Source organism: Psittacula echo (assembly GCF_963264785.1).
Source record: "Psittacula echo genome assembly, chromosome: 4".
Classification (NCBI taxonomy): domain Eukaryota; kingdom Metazoa; phylum Chordata; class Aves; order Psittaciformes; family Psittacidae; genus Psittacula; species Psittacula echo.
In genome coordinates, this window is record NC_137738.1 from 69,470,457 (window position 1) to 69,492,592 (window position 22,136).

Consider the following 22,136-nt stretch of genomic DNA (forward strand, 5'->3'; position numbering starts at 1 on the left):
AAAACAACAAACCCTAAAACAATCAAACAGATCGAATCATAAATTACCTCGTCCAGGAAACCACTACTTCTCCTTTCTTTTTAATGATGTTTTTGGCATACAGACTAGGTGATGATGCAGATGAAGCCAAAGGAGAAGAGTCTTTGTGCTGCTGCAATTCATTCTTCTTACTGGAACATTGTTTAGGTGCTGAATTTACCTCTTCAGGCTTCACATCGCTTGTATCACTTCCTTCACCTGCTGACTCAGTTTCTTTTCGTTGCCTTTTTGAGTTGGAATTCTCTCTGACAGCCTCTTTTTTCCTTTTTTTACTAGTTTTATCGTCTCTACTTATCTGGCATCCTACCTCAGTATTTGAAGTGGATTGTGTTTCAAGATTACATTTACTTGCTACAGTCTCATTGGAAAGGTCTTCTGTTAAGTCTATAACTGCATCAGAGCACTCTTCCAGTTCATTTTTAATACTAATTTCCAAGTTTCCAGTAGAGGTTTCCTGAGTCCTGTTACCTCTAGTGGACTCCACCACACAACATGAAGTTTCACTAACCATATCATCTGTTAAGTCTATGTATGACTCTACACTACAGGAATAAGGAAAAGGACCTTGAGATCTAACACTCATTTCATTTACATTTTCAGATACTTTCAATTTGAGTGCCTGAGATTGTTCAGAGCCTTCATTTGTGCTTTTAGTGTCATGGCTCTCTGTGTTTGAAGATGTTCTACAGGGTCCCAGCATCTCAGTGGTTTCCTCCTTTCCAATACTGCTATGAGACTCCTTTAGAAGCTGAGGTAAGGCAGGGTTTTGTTCTTGTCCAGTGCTGACATGAGGCAACTGGTCCATCTTAACCAGATCTGGTTTGACACTTTCTTGCCCAACAGCTACTGTGGCATTCTGACTGTCCCTTTCTTTTTCCCCACTTCTTACTTCTTGTTTTTCAATCTTGGTTGAAGATGCCCGTACCTCCTTCACTGAAACCACCCGATCAGATGCTGGCGAGATAGATGGCACTGCACGTCTGATCTTTACAATAAAATGATCATTAGATTTCTCCATGATTACTGCTTGCATTGGTAGGCTGGGGCGACACTGAAAACCAGGAGCAACAGGCCGACTCGTCCACGATGATGAACAACTCGATTTACTGCTCGAGTTATCAGATTCTAAAGCCAAGTGAATGTCTTGTTCAGTGGCATCCTCCTCTTCCAGAAGTGCATCTTCACTGTAATGTGCACTGAGAACACCCTCGGGAGTTGAGCTAGAATTATTCTCAGGTTTTAGGAAGCTGAGGTGAGAATCTGATTTCAAAGGTGATGGAATAGTTAAGGAAACAGCCAAATCTTCAAGGAGGATTGAAGAAACAAATGACTTATTCTTTTGTAAATTACATTCGTCTTCTTTGCATGAAGCTGCATTTGTAGGAACCTCAAACATACAGCTTTCATCTAGTACATCAGGATCAACAGACATCTGAAGTCTAGATGTTAAAGAGGGAGCTCTTACAGGTGAAACAACAGGCCACTTAATATCCTCTACTGGTTGAGATTCCACACAAGCCTCCTTTGGAGCAATCTCTTGCACCAGTTCAGCAACATTACTTCTACATTTATGACCATCTAAAAACTGTTTTTCTGGAGTCCTGAATTCCCACTCATTTCTGTCAATATTGCCACCATTTTTTTCCAACAGATCAGAACCTTGCAATAAACTTTTGAAAATTTCACCCATTTGAGCATCACTTACAAGATTAAATGTAAGACTGGATGCTTGTTGTTCTGTGAGAAGCTCGTAACTAAGATCAGTCTTGTTAGCATCTGTGGATAGCTGCAATCCTTCCTTTTCATATTTCACACCCTTCAATGGAGTGAGAGCACCTTGCAAATTATTCTCTTTAGAGAGGTGCACTTTGGTTTGGGAATTCCTTGTGTTATCAATGGAGTTGAGACATTTTGTAAAGGCAAGTTTTGGCATATCTGTTTTATTTTTCTCATGGTGACACTTAGTTCGTTGATAATCCGTTGAAAGGATATATTCTTCAGGCTTTTGAGATTGGACTTTCAGAGACTTTTTTCTGGATCTTTGCATATCATTTTTATGACTGATCTTGTGTTTTTGTTTTCCCACTCTTTCAAACTTCCTTTCCTCACTCTCATTTCCCACATGTCTCACATCACATAGTTTTATGATAATCCTCCTTATCTTTTCAAATAAGTAATCAAGCTGTTCATCTACAAATTTCCACAACTGTTTTTTCATATCTGATACTTGCTGTTCAAAGAGACGGTCCACTATTGCATTCTTTTTAACTTGCTTCAGTTTGGACTCTACAATATCACAGATATTCAATTTTAATGTCTCACCTAATGTAGACATCTTAGAAAAGTTCAAGTATTTTATTAATGATGTAAAATTTATGATACCGGATTCTATAATTCTGTGAAAATGCTGAACTGGGAACTGTACCTTGAACTTCATATAACTTTTCCTCATCTGTTTTCGTATAGCTCTTAACATCTGCATGATTTCTTGTATATTTGAAGGTTCAACAATAACATGTACTATTTTTTCAAGACAAGCAATGCTTACAGTTTTATTTTTCTTCATATCCTTCGAAGATCTGAAAGTCTGATTTTTATGCCTCTCTCTGTTCTTCTTTGTACTTACTTTCACAGAAACAAATTTTCCATTATCTTCATTGCAACGCACTGCTTTGCTCTTTTGATTTTGTGGACTGCTGGTCAAATTCCGTGTCTCAGGAGAAGCTTTTGGTCTTGACTTTTTTGTATTTTCAGAGCCTCTTTCTGGTTTAGCTTTTTCTTCCTCTTCATCACTACTTATGATTTCTCCTTCTTCTATTTCATCTGAAGAGATACTCAGATGGGACTCCATCTCACAGTGTTCATCAGACATGCTAACTGGCTTTTGATTTTCTTTGTTTACCTCCTTTGACAAATTCTTTGAGGGACAGACAACAACCGCACTTTCAGGAATTAAATCTATAAAAAGAAAAGAGTTTCCTAATCACTACAAAGAATGTAATTATAAACAGATATTTTCAGAAAATCCTTGTCTCTTCTGTAAAGTGACCATTCAGAACTGTTTGAAACTGCCAAAGACAACACAGGAAGTTTGAGCTGTAACGAGTCCGTGTGGTTTGCTTCAGCAACTGCTGGTTTAAATATTTTTTCTGAGCTTCAAAGGGCAACTAAGGCCTCAACATTTCACCAAAAAGCATGTGATCTCTCTCACAAATATAGTCATTGAAGACAGAAAAATCTAGCAGTTTCCACCAGTTTTGAACTTTCTTCCATTTACTTTAACAAGTTTTCTGAACACTGCACAAGCTGAATTTTAACTTACGGACTACCATTTACATACAACAGGTGGCTTTTCTTTTAACAGTTTCACAACAAAACCAAGATCAGAAGAACAAATGACCTGCTAACACTGCATTCAACTATCTCTTCCACGTTGATAAAAAGATTCTTCAAATCTTTCAATAAACTGACAAACTAAACAAGAAAAGAGTACTCGGCACTACACACATGACAAACTTCAGGGTTTGATGAATTTAAGATTACCAGTACTGTAACTGAGCACAATGGAATAAAACCCTTTTTTCTTAGAAATTTTGGGGAAAGCCAAAAGTTCAGGTCCCTGAATGACAGGAATGAAATTAAGTGAGAGGAAAGGCTAAAGTTCTGCCAAATGTAGCATGTTTTACTTTGCCTCATAAATAAGTTTATTAAATGTTTTATATTTGAGATATCATTAAATATGTATTTAATCATTATGTAAAATTCAAAGCAAATGCTATTTTGTTAAGAATAATAAGCAGTTACAGTTGGCTATGAAACAGCATGTTACAAAAGATGAAAAGCCAAGCTGATTTCCATTGTACAAAAATGCCACTGAAGCACATGTGTATTGATTAACGAGATTTGCAGTTAATTTTAGGCTTGCCCTGCACTCTAGTTAATAAAATACCCTTATGTTCAATCACACAGAGATTAGACTGCTTAATGACCTCTAACACACATTTAATCTCATAAAAGATCATATCTAAATAGATCTCCATAAACAATGAACTTGTGATTAACACTTTAAAGCAACATTTGAGAATGTTTATACAGATTGTACAAGAGCAAAAAACATACTCATTACCACCTCCATTTCAGTTTTACGAAGATCAATACTTTCTCAAACTAATTACTTAAATATTTTGACAAACTAAAGCATAAAATGAAAATGGTCAAAAAAATAGCATTAATAGATGTACCCCTGTCCTGCAGAACAGTAAGATGGCAAGTACTGAATTTCAAGGCAAAGAGAAACCGTAGCCTCCTGTCAATTTAAGAGATGCAGAACATTTGACATGCATATCTTTAGTCAAATTACAAAGAAAATTAGGCATCTAACTTCAGAGCTGAAATATCAGAGCTGAAAAAACATCACTGCTTTGGAATCCAGCAGCAAGTTCTGGACAGGAACTCTAACAAGTAACTCAGGGATACAGTACAAAATTGAAAAAATACTTTTACTTGATGCTCTCCTACTCAGATCCCAAAGCTCTCATATTCCTTCAAATATTCCAAAGAATAGAAACTATTGCAGGAATGAAATATAAACTGCTAAAGGAATTCACATTTGAGAGAGTAGCTGTCTCAAGCACAAGAGAGAATACCAGAGTAAACCACACTAAGACTTGAAAAAAGACATCAGGATTATACTCCAAAACATAAAAAGGATTTAAATGCCACTCTACCATTCCTCTTCTAGTAGGAAAGCTAACTTCAAAGAAATCTTTTTATTAGTTGCAGCAGGACAGTACAGGAAGTTAAATTCACACAAGTAAAAGGTTTAAACTTTAAGTCTTTTCTCTTCCTGTGAGTGCTGTTAACATATTTTATCTCCTTGATATCTTATTTAGGAGTCGGCTCTTACTTCATTAATGATAAATCCTAATGTTCCATTTGTTCTTTTTTTGCCACTGACTCACAATTATAAAATACCTACCAAAAAAATCACTCTGAAATGAATGTAGAGAGCAGAGCCTTCTCTTAGCTCACATTCCTAGAAATTCTCACGTACTCTCTCCAGCTTTCTCAGAAATAATTGAAAGAATATATCCTAAGTAACTTTTGCCTCTACAATTTCAGAGAAAAATCTAATGAGATCTACTCAGAACTAACCACAATTAAGAAACCTATATGTATTTTTTTTTAGAAGTTAGTACATATACTCTTATTTCAACCTCTCATCTGTCAGTAGTGACAAACACTGATTTTTAAAGCACTAATGGTCAGTTGGTTAGGATCCTGACTACACTGTTCAATGGTTCCACTACAAAAAAAAAAGACCATTGAGACTTACACAGCTTAAAAAACAATTTGTATTTTTGAGAAAGCAGTTAAAAGTCATTTCTGCTTTCATGAACAGATCTTCTAAGACTTTATATATAAAGCAAATTGGAATATACATATATACTACCTTTGTTATAACTCTTCACAAGACCTTTGCAGGGACTTTCCATCTTAAGTGCTTTAGCCAAAGGGCGCATTGGACTGTTCAGTGGGCTGATTGCCTTAGGAATATGCCTCAAGTGATTGAGATCGATGCTCAGTATTGAGCTGTCATCATCAAGGGGAACTGGGTTAGTTTCTCTCTCCTTAGTTCTAGGATACATCTCTCCACTAACAGAAGATGCTGCAGTATTGATTTCAGTGAGGTCTGGCTCCAGATCACAAGCATTCTGGTCAACTAATGGTTCATCCTTATTAGTTAACATAGTTCTGTCAAGTAACTGAGACGTACTCTTATCAGTTTCGCAGATACCCTTTTCATCAGTGGGACACTCAGCATTTTCTGCAGCCAAGTGGTCATTGTCCTTCACTGCTTCCATTAAAGAGACTGTTTTTGTTTCGCCAATATCATCTGCGGCATCACAGGACTCCAGGTTACCAGAACTTTTGGCTTCAGAGTTATCCAACACAAGGTTTTGAGAGCCACATTGGTCTGCTGAGTTTTTTATGTCAGCAACTAGACATATTTTATCTTCTTCTTTCTTCTCTGCTGCTGACTCTGGAAGGGCTCCCGCACTTTCACTGGCAGCTTCAGGTTGTGCCACTTCTGCTGCTGGTGGTGCATTATCATTCTGCATCACACCCACTGTCACAGAGCAGTTTTCAGGCTCTGCCATGCTCCCAGACACCTCTTGGGGCAAAGATGCAGGGTGATGCAGATCTGTCACTGCCACTGCTGCTGCTAAGGCTTCCGATCCAATCAGATCATAAGCTTCTGCTGCTTCTGCCAATCCTTCAGCCTGCATCTCATCAGGAACCAGTACCTCTGCTCCTGATAAGGCTTGGGGCTGTATGAGAACCACTTCTGCTTCTGGTAAGGTTTCTGAGCTCAGTTTACTACTTGACACTGTTGGCAATTCTTCAGACTGTGCCGGATCTGCTGCTGCTACTTTTAAGGCTTCATTTTCAGAATTGACAGGAACAGGCATTGCTGGCTCCACATTGCTTTGAGCTGCACTGTCCAGAACTTGCAGTGTTGAACTACTTTGCTCTGTGGGACCACAGTTAACAGAGTGAGCAGAATCTAACAGTTCCGACTGCAGCACGAGCTCTGTACTTCCCTCATGAGTGGCCTTCTGCAAAGGTGTTTTAATTCCATCAGTTGGAGAGACACATTGCTTCTTAGCAGGAGAAAGAGTTAAGTTTAGTTTTTCCATAAAGCTAAGTTTTAAGTCTTTACTTTTTGACCCAGTGTGATCATCTTTAGTTTTGGGAACTTTATGGTCTTTTAAGCTATCTGCTACTCTGGATGTTTTTTCTGGCTTATAGGACTTGTTTCTCTCACTTTTTGTAACATCCATACCTTTCTTGGATTCTTTTAAAGACTGGTGAGTTATTTCTTTCGTAACTTTTCTTTCATTTTTAAAATGTCTATTTTCATCCTCTCTTTCTCTTTTCCTTTTTTCTTCAGTTCTGTGTCTTTCTGATTTGGAATGTGCTGTTTCCCATTCATACCTACTACTATTTTCCTTCAAGCGTGCGTATTTATGCTCTCTGCTGCTGGAATTAGAAGGTGAAGTCCTTCCTTCTCGAGAAGTATGATCATTTGTTCCCCTGTCTCTCCTGCAGTCAATGTCTTTTCCTTTTCTAGACTCCTCCATGCGACATTTACGTGATTCATGAAGATTCTTTGAATGTTCATTCTTCGAGTGTGGACTATTTCCTCTACCAGATCTCCTTGGCTGCTCTTGTAGCTTTTCATTTGGTTTATTTTTTTGGCCAGCATTTTTTTCATCTTTATCATGGGTTTTAATATCCTTTCTTAATACGTTTTGTGATCTCTCATCAACATACAATTCACCTCTTGTCTGAAACCTGTCTTTATCTGTAGTTTGTTTCTCCCAGGAAGAAACATCCCTTTCTACTCTTCTTTCTAAACTTGGACTGCATTTGAGTTTTACACTCTGGCTTTTTTGTTGCAACTCATTTTTACTAGCCTTCTCTGAAAGGGTTTTTGGCTTTTGCTGAGGATCTGAATTCCCATCCTCACTGTCACCATTGTTTCTGGTGCTCTGATGTACTTCTCTTTTGTACTTGTTGATATTTCCCCTACTGTACTGTTCATTACTTCTAATTTCTTTTTTTTCCTTTCTGTTATCCTTGTTGGAACTATGGTCATAGCTTGGGAGACATATATGAGTCTCATCATTGCAGAGTTCTTCAGGAGGGTATCTCAGTAAATATGGAGTGTTTCTTTTTTCAGAGCTAGACTTCCCATTTTCCATATTATGAGATGAATAACTGTGATGTGTATCTTTCGAACCCTCGTTTTTCATTCTGTGCTCCATCTTTACACTGTCACCTAAATCAGAAGATCTGAATTTGGAATCTTTAGTTTTACACATCTCTGAGCACCTCCCACTAGTTGATCCTGAAACGTATGTCCTGGTGAAACCACGATGATTGGGAAATTCTGATAGCCTGTTTATCGAAAGAAAAAAGTTATGTTACTTTTGTATTCATTTAAATGTAACTAAGGCCAAATTGCAATGAACACATACATTTAAAATTATTTTATGCTTTCTTCCATCTTCAAAGTGAAAAAACCCCGTTGAATAAAAATAGAAGTTTAATAATTTCCATTAGCACACAGCAAAAAAAATATAATTTCTATAAATATTTTGCAAAGGAAATTCATTTGAAGAAAAAGCAAGATCTGTAGAAAAATACCATACTGGCTGTAATTAACAATTTCACTAATTCAATATAGTATTTCATTGTACAGCCATAAAAAGAGCCTTGCCTTAGGAAAAAAGTTGGCCTTTACAGCATTAGTGATTAAAAGGGGAAAAAAAAAAACAAACCCAAAAAAAAGAAAAAAAGAGAAGAGCAAGCAATTCAATAGCTTACTAGCTGGTGAACTGGCAAACAAAAAATTAGTATAATGTAACTGTGCTTATTTCACCCAGTGAGCAAAAAAGCTACCATGCTTGGAACTGACTGTATGATATAGAAAACAAGTAGTAAGTTGCAATAATCCATCATAGCTCTGTAGACATGTATAAGTCTCATCATTGCAGAGTTCTTCAGGAGGGTATCTCAGTATATATGGGGTGTTTCTTTTGCAGAGCTAGACTTCCAATTGTCTGTATTATGAGGTGAACATCATGCGGCCTCACCAAAAAAAACCAAAGGGCATATGCAGCCCATCTTACTCATTACTAACAGAACTCAAAGTTACCTCACTAGAAAAAAACCCCAACAAACCAGCAGCAAAAAAATCCAGACATTTTCTGCCATATTTAACAAAACACTTCATTAAAATGACATGATTAAGGACAATGACAACCTTCTAAAATACTCTCCGCTATCTAAAAAGAGAATAATTGTGTCTAATCTAGGGAAAGAAAAGTAAAAGTAATACCAACAAACGATGGCAGCAAACCACCAGATGCATGCCTCCTTTTTAGAGAGTCAAGGACGAAGTGGCTACTACACACAGACATTTGATTTTGGACTGACATTTTATATTGATTTGGTCCAGTTGTAAGGAATCAGTTTAAGTGTATAATAATTCTGCATTTACCTCAAATACAAAATGGGGTTGGTTTTGCTTCATAAAACTGAACACTTCCTATGGGCTGACAAAGTACAGTGAAATATGTAACAATCAGCTTATACAACTGGCTCTACTCCAAAAATGTGACAGTGCGATGTGAAGTGAATGTTGAACTAAAACAATGCTGCTGCAGCTGTTGCAATCCAAACCCCTTTCCTATACTTCTGCTTAATTTTGAATTATACTTACAAGATTTTGCTGTGCTTTAGGCTGGTTATGAAATATGAATACATGTGTGATGAATGTAATTGTATCCATGTGGGTTCTTTGGTATTTTTAGTTTGGCTTGGACTTTGTTTTTTTGATTTTGGTGGGGGTTTTTTTGTTGGTTTTTTTTTTTTTTTTTTTTGAGATAAGCACTAACAATTCCCCTCAAAAACAGTCTTTACAGATCGACGGTTCGCTTAAAATTAACTAATCTATTATAGACCATGTAACTGACAAGGCATGCTTCTAAGATCTCAAAGTCCCACTTTCCCCATGATTTTCATGATGGATGCCTCCAAAATACCTAGATCAAATACCTTGCTCATAAATTTTCATTACCATCAGAAGGTATTGAAATGGACTTTGTAAACTCTTTAGTGAGGTTGAGTATTCAAAACAAGGCATTATTTTTCAATTTAATTTAAAACCCAGAATACTACACTCAAAGGTGTGGAAATGATGGTTATTGTGTCAAAGCCAGTCAACTGAAAGAATTACACCTTAAAACCTCTTGACCTTCATCAGATCATATCTGTCAGTTTCTTGTATATTGGAAAACAAAACAAAACACACTCCCCTAGTTAATGTGCATTTAGACTTTAGCACAGTAAAGTTAAATGAACCTTCTGTATGACACCTATTGGTGCATATCATATGGTCAAACAAACACAAACAAACCAAGTATGTGGCTGATGTCACAAAACTGACAAGCAGTGACCCTGTGATAAGTTAGGGGTCCTGAATCTTGGATCCCTGCTCTGGTTTCAAATTGTTCAGAAACCCTACACTCAGCTACTCTCTCATCCATACCTAAATATGTTCAACTCCCTGCAGTAAGATCAGTAGTGCACAGAAAGTACCACAAATTCTGTAGCTGCTATCCCTCACTATTGGAAACAGGGCTTTCATTTCTTGACATGAAAACATTATATAGTCTCTTTATTAATTTCATTTATTGTCTGAAAAGTTCCATGGAATTCATGTCTGAGACCATAAAACAGACTAGTTCTGAAGCTGAACTGTGTAAGATTAATTCTTTGAAACATGGAAGATGGTTAGATAAATACAGAAGTTTCTTACAAGCATATAAACATGGTAAGGAAAAAAAAAAGTACTTTTTCAGTTCCACTGTCTATTTGTACCTTTGATGGAGATTATTGATTTCTTCATCCTTACGGTTAATTTCCACTCTTGCTGTTTTAATAAGTGCTGAAATATTCTTTTTGAGAGCTTGATTTTCATTCTGTAGAATGATGTTCTATTTTAAATATATACAAAGAAGAGACCAAGAGAGAGAAGGGAGAGAGATAAAAAAAAACCCAAAACAAGCAAACAAAAAAAAATTAGATTGGGTATCCAAACACGTAGTGAAAATCAATGCAAGACAACCATTAGAAAAAGTCCCATCATATGCCAACTGACAGTAGAATTTACAGAAAATTTTCTGATGAAGTTAGAATTCAGTCAGAATTTATTTTATGCTTTTGTTTGTGTTTCTAGTAATTGTTTAAGATGTTTTAAGCATACAATTTACTGAAATGGAAATATGCCATAAACCAAGTAACCATCGAGCTAAAAATTTATAATCTGCCCCTTTGTGTCATTCTTTTATTCACTTTATTGTTTTCATGATCAGTGTGTCAAACGAAAGATGTAGCTTTTAAGCACTTTCAAAGAAAGAGGATAACTATTTCTTTCAAGGTATCAAAACCAACTTTGGGTGCTCTATCATTCTAAAATTTCCAGATATGATGTTCTAGAACCCTACACGTCAATCCTAGAGAGACTGTCCCTTCTCTTAATAATTGTCCTCAGCAGAGGCTGTTCAGAAAGGCAGACAAGTTTTGTAGAAAACAATACGGAAGTGGCACAGGGCAGAAGCTGCTTCCCACTGCGAACCACAGAACCTCTGGGACTTGTCTGCAATACACAGTAGAACATGTTGCACAATTGCCCAGGACAATCTACCTACATAAAACGGCACAGCATGGGGATACTAGCTCAAGTTGAAGAGCAGTTCAGCCTTATCAAAAGGGCACTATGCTTAAAGCAACACAGACATGCTCTTCAAGTTCTAATAACTCAAGTACTTTTTGCTTTCTAATTGCTCAGGTACCTTTGCAACCCTCTCTCTAGTGTGTTAAAGACCTACTTTAAAAAAACAAACAAACAAGAGAACTGGATACCTTTCTGATAACTTTTCATTTGACATGCTTGTTTTCTAATTAAGGAGAGAAAAATATAGCTTTTAAGGAACTAAACTTTAGTTCATGCAACATTGTGAAACAACTGAATTTACCTACTGATTTTTGTCAGTAGACTACTTTAGCAACTATCCCAGGCAGAACAAGCTCTTAGCAGAGAGGTGCTTTACAAACTATGCATATGATAGATCAATTCTGGAAAACATAGGAAACTAACTCTCAAAGCAATATTCAGTTTGCTTTACATAAATCTTGACAATGTTGCCCTTTGAACTACAGTACCTGTGCCTGTATTTCTTTAAATTTTTTCATCAGCTCTTTAATTTGCTGCTGACATTTTCCATATTCTATCAGCAACTGTCAAAGAGAGAAGAGTTCAGAGGAGAGAAGTTACTCATCTAGATTTAGTTAGTTAACACAGTAATGTATATTACAAAGGTTTTTGTTTGGTGGTTTGTTTTTTGGGTTTTGTTTTTTTTTTTTTCCCCAGAAGTAACATATTAAAGTCATATTAAAAGAAGAAGATTCAATATACTCTTAACAATTATACAAGTCTCTAAAACATCACAAACATTCAGATAAGAGGAAATCTATGTGTGCTTGCCCAACAGTAACAGGCTAGAGAGTAACAGGAAGCCATATTATTGTGAAATTAAATACACAATTATCGAGTAGCAGGAGTTCTAAGAGCTCTACAGATAGGGACTTGGTGGTCAGATTTTATATAATACAAAACCGATAAGAAAAAAAAACCCCAAAAAGTTACTACAAACAAGCCTGGACTGCAAAAACAGACTGCAAAGGACATACTCTTGTTGTGATCACAAAATTAAATTAAATACATTTGTCTTGAGACCTTCATTTACACTGCAAGAAAACTTTCATCGAAGAACTGACAACTTCCTTACTGTCATACTTAGTAGTCAACTACTTCCAAATTTTCAAGGTGACAATTTAACCACATAATAGACACTGGGAAGTTTTGCTCCTGCTTCTTCTATAGAGCATTATACCTGTGGATGTCTGCCCCTTCTACTCTAAAGCTCAAATTAGTTGAGATGTGTCTTACAGACTAGGATAGATGATGCTATGAGTAATTGACGAGGTGATGCAAAGAGCAAGTGTTGTGCTGACTTACTAGAAGCAGTTATCTAGTGCATGGCTGTCTTCAGTTTCAAGCACAAGATTTAATGACAGATAAGATTAATCCATGACCTACCTGCTTTAGTCTGGCAAAATTTGTTGGGGGAAATCTCAAGACTAACTTTGTATCAGATGTCTGAACAGATATCTAACTAGAAGTAAATTACAGTACATTTTCCCATAAGGTAGCCGATACACAAACCATATGCCAAGGACGGTGAAATGAGAACAGAACATGTCACAGAGTGAGAGATTCACTTATTCTGATAAACTTGTGGACATAACTGTTTATTAGCATACTCTTGGTTTTACTTATTTAAGAACAGTTTCCCTATTTTTCCAATAAAGTGAGCACACTGACAACATTTTTGGCACCTTACACAAAAAAAATTAGAACAAAAACTCTCCAAAATACCAGAATTGATTTTGTCACATTAAGACATACCTCATTGTAGGATGCCTCCTTTGCAGTCCCTTCTTCAATTAATATCTCATCAAATAAATTTAAGCCGTTTCCAGCTGGTGTAGAATTTGGAGCAGAATTGTCTGTAGAAAGAAAATCAACTACATAAAGAAAAAAGGTTATGTGTTTTCCTCAGTGACACAATACAACCTATCTGAAGACATTTCTATCTTGGATTTCAACATTTATGTAGGTTTATTGGAAATACTTTATCCAATTTATATCAATATAAAACGTAATGATGAATATTAGAGGCCAACTGAAAACATTACATTTCTATTGAGAGATATGCAGGACACCTAACCACAAAGATAGGTGCGTTTTATGACTAATAAGCTGGTTTAAGTCAAAGGAGAGCTAGCTGACAGTAAATCTACCTAATTTACAAAGAAAGAAGGGCTACACCTTAGCAGTGATTTGAGGTTCTGCAATGCAAAGCCAATAGATAGCAGAATGCTAGGACATGTGCACCCCACAGTTTATTCAGCTTTTAGGCAGACTTTACCTTGTAAACACTGGCATTTGAAAAAAATGATTGAGAAAAAGAATACTCAGATGCCAACGATCTACATGGATTGACAAACATGGATCAGATGATCAGAATCAAATGGAGTTACTGTAGAGCTGGTATGCGGTTGAATACCACACTCCTTACGTTGAGTAAACATTCTCTGCTGCTTTATATTCCCTTACAAATGTAAACTCCCTAGCTTTAGTCCAAAGAAGTGAAAGAAGAAACAAACAAAAAACAAAAAAACAAACCACAAGCCAATCAAGTATCAGCCCAACACCCAAACAACCCAATTATTTAGATAATAGTGCTTTTTCCTCAAATCAACCTGTGTGCTCTGTTCACCAAATACGCTTCACTGACAGGACCCGACTTATGACACCTCTGAAATACAGATTAATTTGCAAATAAATAAATGAACTTAGCTATCAAAGCTATGCTTCAAACCTCTGGACAACACCATAATGAAAAAGTATTATTAAAACAATGCAAGATAACATACAAATAATGTCTTATCTGTATAGAGCAAAAAACTTACCAACCCTCTTTTAAAATTTCAAAACCAACATCCCTCAGAACTAGACTATATAAAATATTTAACTGTGTTGTAAAAAATGCGAAGAGGAATAACATTTACTAAACAATGCATCTCAGCATGTGAAATAGGGACTTAGAGAATACTCTTACATGCTGCAACACAGAATAGAAAGCAAGTAAAAGATATATAGATGCTTCATGTCTAGGATACATTATGTGTTATACCAGGATATAGTACACTACTTCCATAAAAATTCAATGGCCTTACAGTAGTATGGTCAATAGAGAAACACTTGTTTAAATATTAGAAACAGAATTTCATTAAATAGTACACTGAGACTCCTAAGAAAGAACATGTGCTGGGTCCATTCCTTTCTTACCTTCAAAGTAGTTAAAAGAGGAAATTAATTTACATTAGCATGTGAAATTATCGAGAAAGTAAGACCAAGTTAAAAGGATCTACTGAATGGACTGTATCACATGGAAAGTATTTTCTGGAGGTCTCATTGGGGATTTAGTGATCAGTGACTGTTGGTGCTGATCCTGAAGCTATTTAAAAACCAGAAAATAAAGCTGCTTTTTTCAAGGTAAAAATGTCCTATATCAAGGCACAGATAGGATAACTAAGGTATCTCTGCACCTCTTTACTACACTCAAGCTATTAAAATAGCCATTATCACATGAAAACCATCTTACACTCAGCTAATAGATTTGTTGTAGATGTACTATACAGATTGCAACATGTCTTGAATTTAAACAAGTAACTTAGTGAAGTGTATATTAAACTATTTAAATGTAAACTTTAAGCTAACTGTTGTTTTACTTGAAACCAGCCTAAGAAGCACAGAGACTCTGTAACACACCAAGCAGCAAGATACAACCAACCTACCAGGAACTGTCAAACTGCTGTCCAAGCCATCATAAATATCAACTGAGCTCTCATCACCTTCCTTGAAGGGGGAAGCTTCAGCTAAAGGAAAAAAAAAAACAAAACAAAAAAACAAACAAGCAAGCAAGCAAACAAACAAACAAACAAAAAAAAAAAAAACCAAGGTAAACATTTAGTAAACTCAAACCTCTGATTCTCCCATGACCTAAGTATAGCTGTGATCCTAGACCAGTAGAGAGTAGTAATAGTAGAACTGACTAGTAAAGCACAGGGGAATTTTAGCCAGGAAACTACTGCTACTTTGGAGAAAAGATCTTTAGTCACCAGGGAGCAAAGACAGTCTTGTAAAATCAATTCCTAAATAGAAGAACTCTGCATAAAGCAAATTATGTCTTTTAAATACAAATAATTTTTGAATTTATAAACTAAGTGTCCTGGGTTCAGCAGCAGCAGTCACTTTTTCTCCTTCTTAGTAGCTGGTGCAGCGCTGTGTTTTTGACTTTCGGCCTGGGGATAATACTGATAAAACCGATGTCTTCAGTTGCTGGTCAGAATGTTTACTCTGACCAAGGACTTTGTGAGTCTCATGCTCTGCCAGGGAGGAGGGGAAGCCGGGAGGAAGCAGAGACAGGACACCTGACCCACACTAGCCAAAGAGGTATTCCATGCGACAGCATGTCATGCCCAGGGATGTAGAACTGAGAGTTACCTGGAAGGGCACGCTCTGCTCGGTCAGACTCGTTTTCGGTGGGTGGCATCGTATTCTCTTCCCTTGTTATTTCTCTTATCATTATTATTATTGGTGGTAGCAGTAGTGATTTGTGTTATACCTTAGTTACTGGACTGTTTTTATCTCAGCCCGTGGGAGTTACATTCTTTCAATTCTCCTCCCCATCCCTCGGGGAGGGGGGAGTAGAAACTGTGTGGCTGACTTGCCAACTGGCTTAAACCATGACACGAAGTCAACTTGATCTAAATTTCAACTGTTTTCTAGAACATGCTGAATACTAAAGTTTACAACGCAGAAACCAAAATAAAAGAATTAGTATGATAAGGCCACTACCACTGAAAGAAAGCTTTTTTCACTAAACAGTATTATAACAGTCTGTACTGTAATTCAAAGAATTTGCTTTAGTATTGCTGTCTATTCCCACACTAACTGGTTCTTTAAACATACTTCAACCTAAACCTCCTCAGTCTCTCTTCATGTCTTTTTCCAATGCCTCTTACCATTCTTGTTTCCCCTGTATGAATCTCTACCAAGAACAATACCAATATCCACAGCCCTTATGAGGCTGGGAATCTCATCAATAATGTGTCAGATCAAGTGCAGAGCTAACACTCAAGCTAGAGTACCTTGATTGTTGGTTCTATACCAGATGCTATCGCATTTGCTGTTACACATAGCAAAGGAACAATCCTCTGAACCATGCAAATACACACTTCACGAAAAGACAGCAAAGGTTAAATTATACATTGTAAAATATAGGGGGAAAACCAGTTCCAGACACCCCCTGAAACCATACTAGAAATCCAAAGTACACAGTTATGTTTTAAAATCCAAACTTACTAAATGGATATAGACTCTCCTACTTGCATGAGATTGTGCACCACAGCCATTTAACTACAGTTAAAACTCATCAGTATTTGTCCCAGCTTCAATTGTTTCCATTTTGTTTTCCAAGTTATTTTGGGGCCTATTTATTTTCACAAAACTGGATGGGTTATTTCACCGCAAAACAGAACACAAAGTAATACATCTTACCACGGTAGTGGATATCAAACAGTCCCAGTCCATCCTCATCTGTTGCCATGATACAAACTTCCTATGGCTTCCCCATCTACAAGTAAAATATCAGAAGAAAGACAACAGATTGACACTTTCAGAACAACATTGTAAAACAGAAGCATCCTGAAATAAGTTGGTTACATCTGAGCTACCTGTAGCCCTTGCTGTTCAACAAAATCCAACACTAGAATGAGAAAACCCTTACATCAAGATAACAGAAAGCTCTATCAAGAAAAGTAAGAAATTATCTATCCTGTATTAATTATAAAGAAGATCTTCAGCTGTATATGTTATTCATATGTACCAAAGAAAGATCTATAAAGAAATTTTGGTATGAAAACAAGCACTACATTGTATGAATAGGTTATATGAAGGTATGTCTTAACCAGCTAAAACACTCTGCTTTGATAATTCTGATTTCTTCTCTTCTGACCATTTAAGAGCAAATTTCCAAGTCTGACACCACCAGCCAAACCAGTAATGAGCACTGGCAGGCAAGGAACATTTTGCCTGCCACAGTATATAGCAATGCTTGGCCACAGGACGCACAGTATCTTCCACAGCAGCTATTACAAAAGGACTTTACCAGCACACACACTTGTGGCACTGACACACAAGCTCCTCTGAAGGAAGCTCAGCTGCCTGCCACACTAAGGGAACCTCTGCGTGGGGAAGAGAAGCACGGGAGAAACTCGGGTGCCGGGGCGAGGGGAGCATTGCCCGGTGCTGGGCAGCAACACCGCCAGCCCAGATGCAGCAGCGTCCCTTGCCCACTTCCCAGGCCTCACCCGCCCTGTACGGGCGGGAAGGGGCTCCCGGCAGCCCCAATTCCTGTCACGGCGGAAGCGCCCAGGACCTCCGGGGCTCAGGGCGGGAGAACCGCTGATAGCGGCCCAGCCGCTCCGCACGGGCGGACCGGAGCGGGCAGGCTGCTCCTGGAGAAGGGAGAGGCCGTGAGAACCGGGGCGGCCAAGGCCGGGCCGGACCAAACCCAGCCGAACTGGGCGGCGGGATCGGCACAGGGGTAATGGGAGAAGGGAATGGGACCCGCGCAGGGCAAGGCGGCGCCGAGCCCCCCGCCAGGCCGGCGGAGACAGGGAAGGGACTGAAAGAGGGGGAAAACGGTCCCACTCGGCAAGCAGCCACGGCGGAAGACCCTCACCCACCGGTCAGCCACGCGCCGCCACCTCCGGCCCACGACTCCTCACAGGTCTCCGCCGCCGTCGCCACTGGTCCCGCAGGCCGGGCGCCGAGGAGACGGAGCTCCCGGCAGCGGCAGCCAACCACCGCAGACGCACAGCTCGTCCCCGGCCGCAACGTCAAGCAAAACCCGCCCCCCGGCCTGAAGCACTTGGCGCCAAAGGGAGCAGCGCGAAGCAGCCGCGCCCCGCCTCCCCGCCATCGCCCCGCCCCCTTGCCTGCCGCTCTTCCACCCCCCGGCCCCTGCCTCAGCTCCGAGCGCGGGAAGTCGCGCTGACCCCAGCGCTGAAGTCACTGTGCTGGTCACGCAACCCCGTGCTGCGGCCTCCGAGCCCTCCCGTAAAGGCTGTGGGGAGGGGAGAGGAGCGGCGGTAGGAGGCCGTGGAACGGACGCGCTGGTTCACCTGGTGCGAGCTGGGCGCGGAGAGCCGCGCCCCACTGCTGCGGCGGGACGGGCGTGAGGCAGCTCCGATGGCTTCCCCGGAGAACTCGAGGTTTTAAGTCCGGTTTCTGCTCTCGGCGAGCCTGCTGTCTAACCCGGCTGGAAACATCGTTAGTGCCTCAGAGCCGCGCTGGGGCTTCGTGAAGTGGCTGCGGCCGGCGAGAGGACTCGGGGGCAGTGAAGTGGAAATAAATGCTGGCCTTCCTCCTCCCGAGCCTGAACCGCCTGTCGGGGTTAGTCACCGTCGGACCTCGCTCAGGGCTCTGACGGCTGCCGTGACCTAGATTTAAAGGGCCTCAGGGTGAGCACTGTGGCCCGCGGGCCTTGACTCGGGCTTCTATCGGCAAGCCCGGCAGTAGCGATGAAGGTCACTGTCTGGGAAGCAGGGAATAGGGCAGGACGAGGACGCCTAGAACCGTGAGAAAGCGGGAAAGACTCGCTCCGCACACGGACGGGCTGCCTCCTGCTGCCTGTGGAGTAGCCGGTGCTGGGAGACTACATCTCCCGGCATGCACCGGGGGCCCGCTGTTCCGGCTGCTGTGTGTCGCTCTGAGCGGTGCATGCTGGGAGTTGTAGTTTGGCTGGTGGGGGTCCATCACGTGAGAGGCTGTGACGTCGCGGGTGGGTGACGGCGGCGCCGGCGGAGCGGAAGCTGGTGCTGAGGTGCGTGTCTGTCCCGCGCCCCACGTGCTGCCGGCGGCTGGCACGCACCCCTCCTGCTGCTCCCCTCAGCTCTGCCCGCGCCGAAACGGCGCAGCAGCGGCGGCAGCAGGAGGATGGCGGCGGACCTGCGGTTCTGCCTGGCGGGGCCGCTGCAGCTGGTGGCGCGCAGGAACGAGAAGAGCAGTGCGGAGCTGAGCAGGTTCCTGGCGAAACAGGTGAGCGGGCGCCCGCTTCCTTTCCTTCGGGCGGGTCTCACAGGGGCCGCTGAGGAGAGAAAGGGACGCACCCGCACCCCGCTGCGCCGCCATCTCCTCCCGGCAGCTCTGTAGGTTCCACCGGGAGACCCCTCTCGCCCTTGGGCGGCCGGCGGGGCAGCTCCGCGGGAGCAGGTCGCCTCTAGCTTCCCTCTTTCTCTCTGTTACTTTCCGTGTGTGCTTGTTGCGGTTTCTTCCCTTGGCCGCCCCTTTCAGGGTTGCGGGAGTGGAGCCCTGTGAGGCAGGTTTTCTCCTGCCCCCGGTGCCGCGTCTATCCCACCTCCCGAACAGACGTTTTGCCCCGCAGTTAACATCTCCAGTGTCTTAAGGTGACTCTGAAAGCATGTTAATGAGAGATGGTATGGTGTTAACAAGCACCTGGGCAGCACGTAGTCCTATAACTGCAGCATGTTACCCTGCTGCTATTTGCATTAAAACAGTCTGTGGGTTAAAAAGACAGGGGACTGGATTTTCTAGGTTTTGCTTCCTTTTGTTCATCACAGTGATTCTGGGAATGTATTCCTGTTTTCGTCGTTTTAATGCTTTGGCTACCCTAAATTTGAAAAGCATGCCTGCTATCTAGGAGAGTTGAGCCTAGCTCATTTCTGTCTCTGAAACACTCAAAGACATGTAATAACAGAATATCAGCACAACAGATATTACATTATTAATACTTTTCGTGGTAGAGTTTTTGAAGCCCCTAAGCTGTATACAGACTTTGGGGCTCAAAATCCATATTTCTCTTTGTCTAGGAAATGGTTCAGTTGTTTGAAGATGAAAAGTCTAGGTCATCGTATTTTTTACAGAATATTGTCTGAATTACTACCTCTTAGTTATGGTTAGGGAAGCCTTTTGTATAGGTAGTCAAGGTTCTCTGTTGGTAGACAGATGGCTTTTTCCTTTTGTCACTACAAATCATAGGATCAAAGTAAAATATACATGAATATGTATCCTGTGTTGGAGAATTGATGCTAATTGGTGGGAAGCAGTGATGAAGAGCTGCTATTCAAGGTAAAGAAACAGCTGAGAAATAGAGATGAGGATGATGCAAATATGTGTTGTAGCAGACAGATGGAGTGGTGAACCAGAAGTGAGTCACCATGATCTGAGACTGGGGAAGAGAGTGTGCCCTATCCCTTCTGGTAACTGTTTGGAGATATACTTAAGGTTTAAAAGTCTTGCTAAGTGGAAGTTATTGAAATGTGATTATATATATATATGAGGTCTGGAACAGCACATTAAAGAACAGTGGCACGTTCTTTTGAAAATGGCATTGGTATTTCCAAGCTTGGAAGCTACAGGTATGCTAGGCTTATCTTGCCACTAACCAGCAACTGATTCCAGTCATCATTTCCTGATTTCCCACCAGTTGCTTTGTATGTAAGTATGTATATTCTAGATTCTGGAAATCTAGAAAACTCTGTGCTGTGCAGCTTCAACTGCACTTCAGCTTGTGACTTCAGCATCCCGGAATGGAATGGAACTTGCCCACAAGTGCTAAGTAAGGAAGAGTCTTTTGAGATCCATAGTAAGGCACCATTCATGTGGCAATGGAAGATCTTGTTCCCTATGCTTCAGTATGGAATAGGAATAGAGCCGCTTCAGTGTAGAGTATTTGTATACTGTTAACTCTGCAACAATTGAGCAAATTTCTGTGTTCTTAATGAGGGAAATGGGATGAAAAGCTCCCTAAACTAGTCTTTTTTTTCCTGCCTTTTTTTTTATATATAGATAGATAGATTAAGCAAACTGTATAAGCAATATCAATGCAGAATTCCGAACTGCCGGAATGTGCTTTTGGTTCTGTGTGTTACCAAAGATCTGATTGTCTCAGAACGTTTTCCTGCATAGAATTCCAAATGCAGATTTTGTGCAAATGCATTCATTTTGGCTCCCTGTGATGGTGCAGTTTCAGTAGAGAAGTTCATTAATGTGAAGGTTAAAATGCTAGTAGTAACTTTAGAGCAAACTTGTTTATTTCTGCCCTTCACGTCTGGCACCATGCATATATGGAAAGATATAAACTAAAAAACCCCAACCCTTTTGGATATTTCCTGTGTTTTATCTGCAGAACCATCTTAAGTAAATTTGAGATGTTGTGCACACCATTCTGGATCTCCTGTTCTGTTGGTGTTTTAGCTTGGCAGCCTTCATTTCCCTTTTCATTTTCCTGTGCAGCAGCGAAAACTCAAACTGTTTTAATAATAACTCCAATTTCTTATTTATAGCCCTTCAGTCTTAGCATTTGATGTTGAAAGGTGCCTTTATTTTAATAAATGCAGGAAAAAAGAGGTGATCTAGGTTTCCCAAATTCACCCACCTTCTCACTGGCTGCAAGAAAAATGTCCTGACATCCTGGCAACTAAGGCAGACTGTGATTTATTTTCCTAAAACGTGACATCTGCTTTTTATTTGAAAGATTAATTAGGCTTTACATCACGTAGCATTGTAAATAAGGGAAGGTATATTGTACTTTTGTTTCATCTTGGAGTGTATTCTCGTTTTTCAGTGTCTGGTTTTTGAAGAGCTGTGATTCTTGGGAAAATGGTATGTTAATAAATACACTGATACAAAGAGAATGTTATCACTGTTCTTGAGGGAACAGTCTGTCCAACTCTATCGAATGCAATGTGTTGGAGGAGGAGTAGGAAGCCCTACCTTGCTTTGGCTGAAGTTGAAGCTATGTTGTTCT

General features: G+C 40.1%; 2 protein-coding genes across 9 annotated transcripts in view; one reads left to right on the forward strand and one right to left on the reverse strand.

The window, feature by feature from the left end:
- CASP8AP2 (caspase 8 associated protein 2) overlaps positions 1–18,959 on the reverse strand; it is a 25,340-nt gene extending 6,381 nt beyond the window's left edge. For 2 of the 6 annotated variants that reach the window (XM_080614623.1, XM_080614628.1), the window contains exons 1-6: positions 15,097–15,856; positions 13,142–13,260; positions 11,836–11,910; positions 10,492–10,607; positions 5,492–8,004; positions 48–2,997 (exon numbers count right to left, since the gene is read on the reverse strand). In XM_080614623.1, coding sequence (XP_080470749.1) covers positions 48–2,997; positions 5,492–8,004; positions 10,492–10,607; positions 11,836–11,910; positions 13,142–13,260; positions 15,097–15,268 — 5,945 coding nt within the window. In that variant the 5' untranslated portion in view covers positions 15,269–15,856. Of the gene's footprint in view, positions 1–47; positions 2,998–5,491; positions 8,005–10,491; positions 10,608–11,835; positions 11,911–13,141; positions 13,261–15,096; positions 15,857–16,861; positions 16,938–18,051; positions 18,125–18,489 lie in introns of those variants that run through there. The other 4 variants (XM_080614627.1, XM_080614625.1, XM_080614626.1 and 1 more) reach the window with 4 other exon arrangements.
- A 202-nt stretch (positions 18,960–19,161) lies between these two features.
- MDN1 (midasin AAA ATPase 1) overlaps positions 19,162–22,136 on the forward strand; it is a 103,113-nt gene continuing 100,138 nt past the window's right edge. For all 3 annotated transcript variants that reach the window (XM_080614700.1, XM_080614701.1, XM_080614702.1), the window contains exon 1: positions 19,162–19,405. In XM_080614700.1, coding sequence (XP_080470826.1) covers positions 19,304–19,405 — 102 coding nt within the window. In that variant the 5' untranslated portion in view covers positions 19,162–19,303. The remainder of the gene's footprint in view (positions 19,406–22,136) is intronic.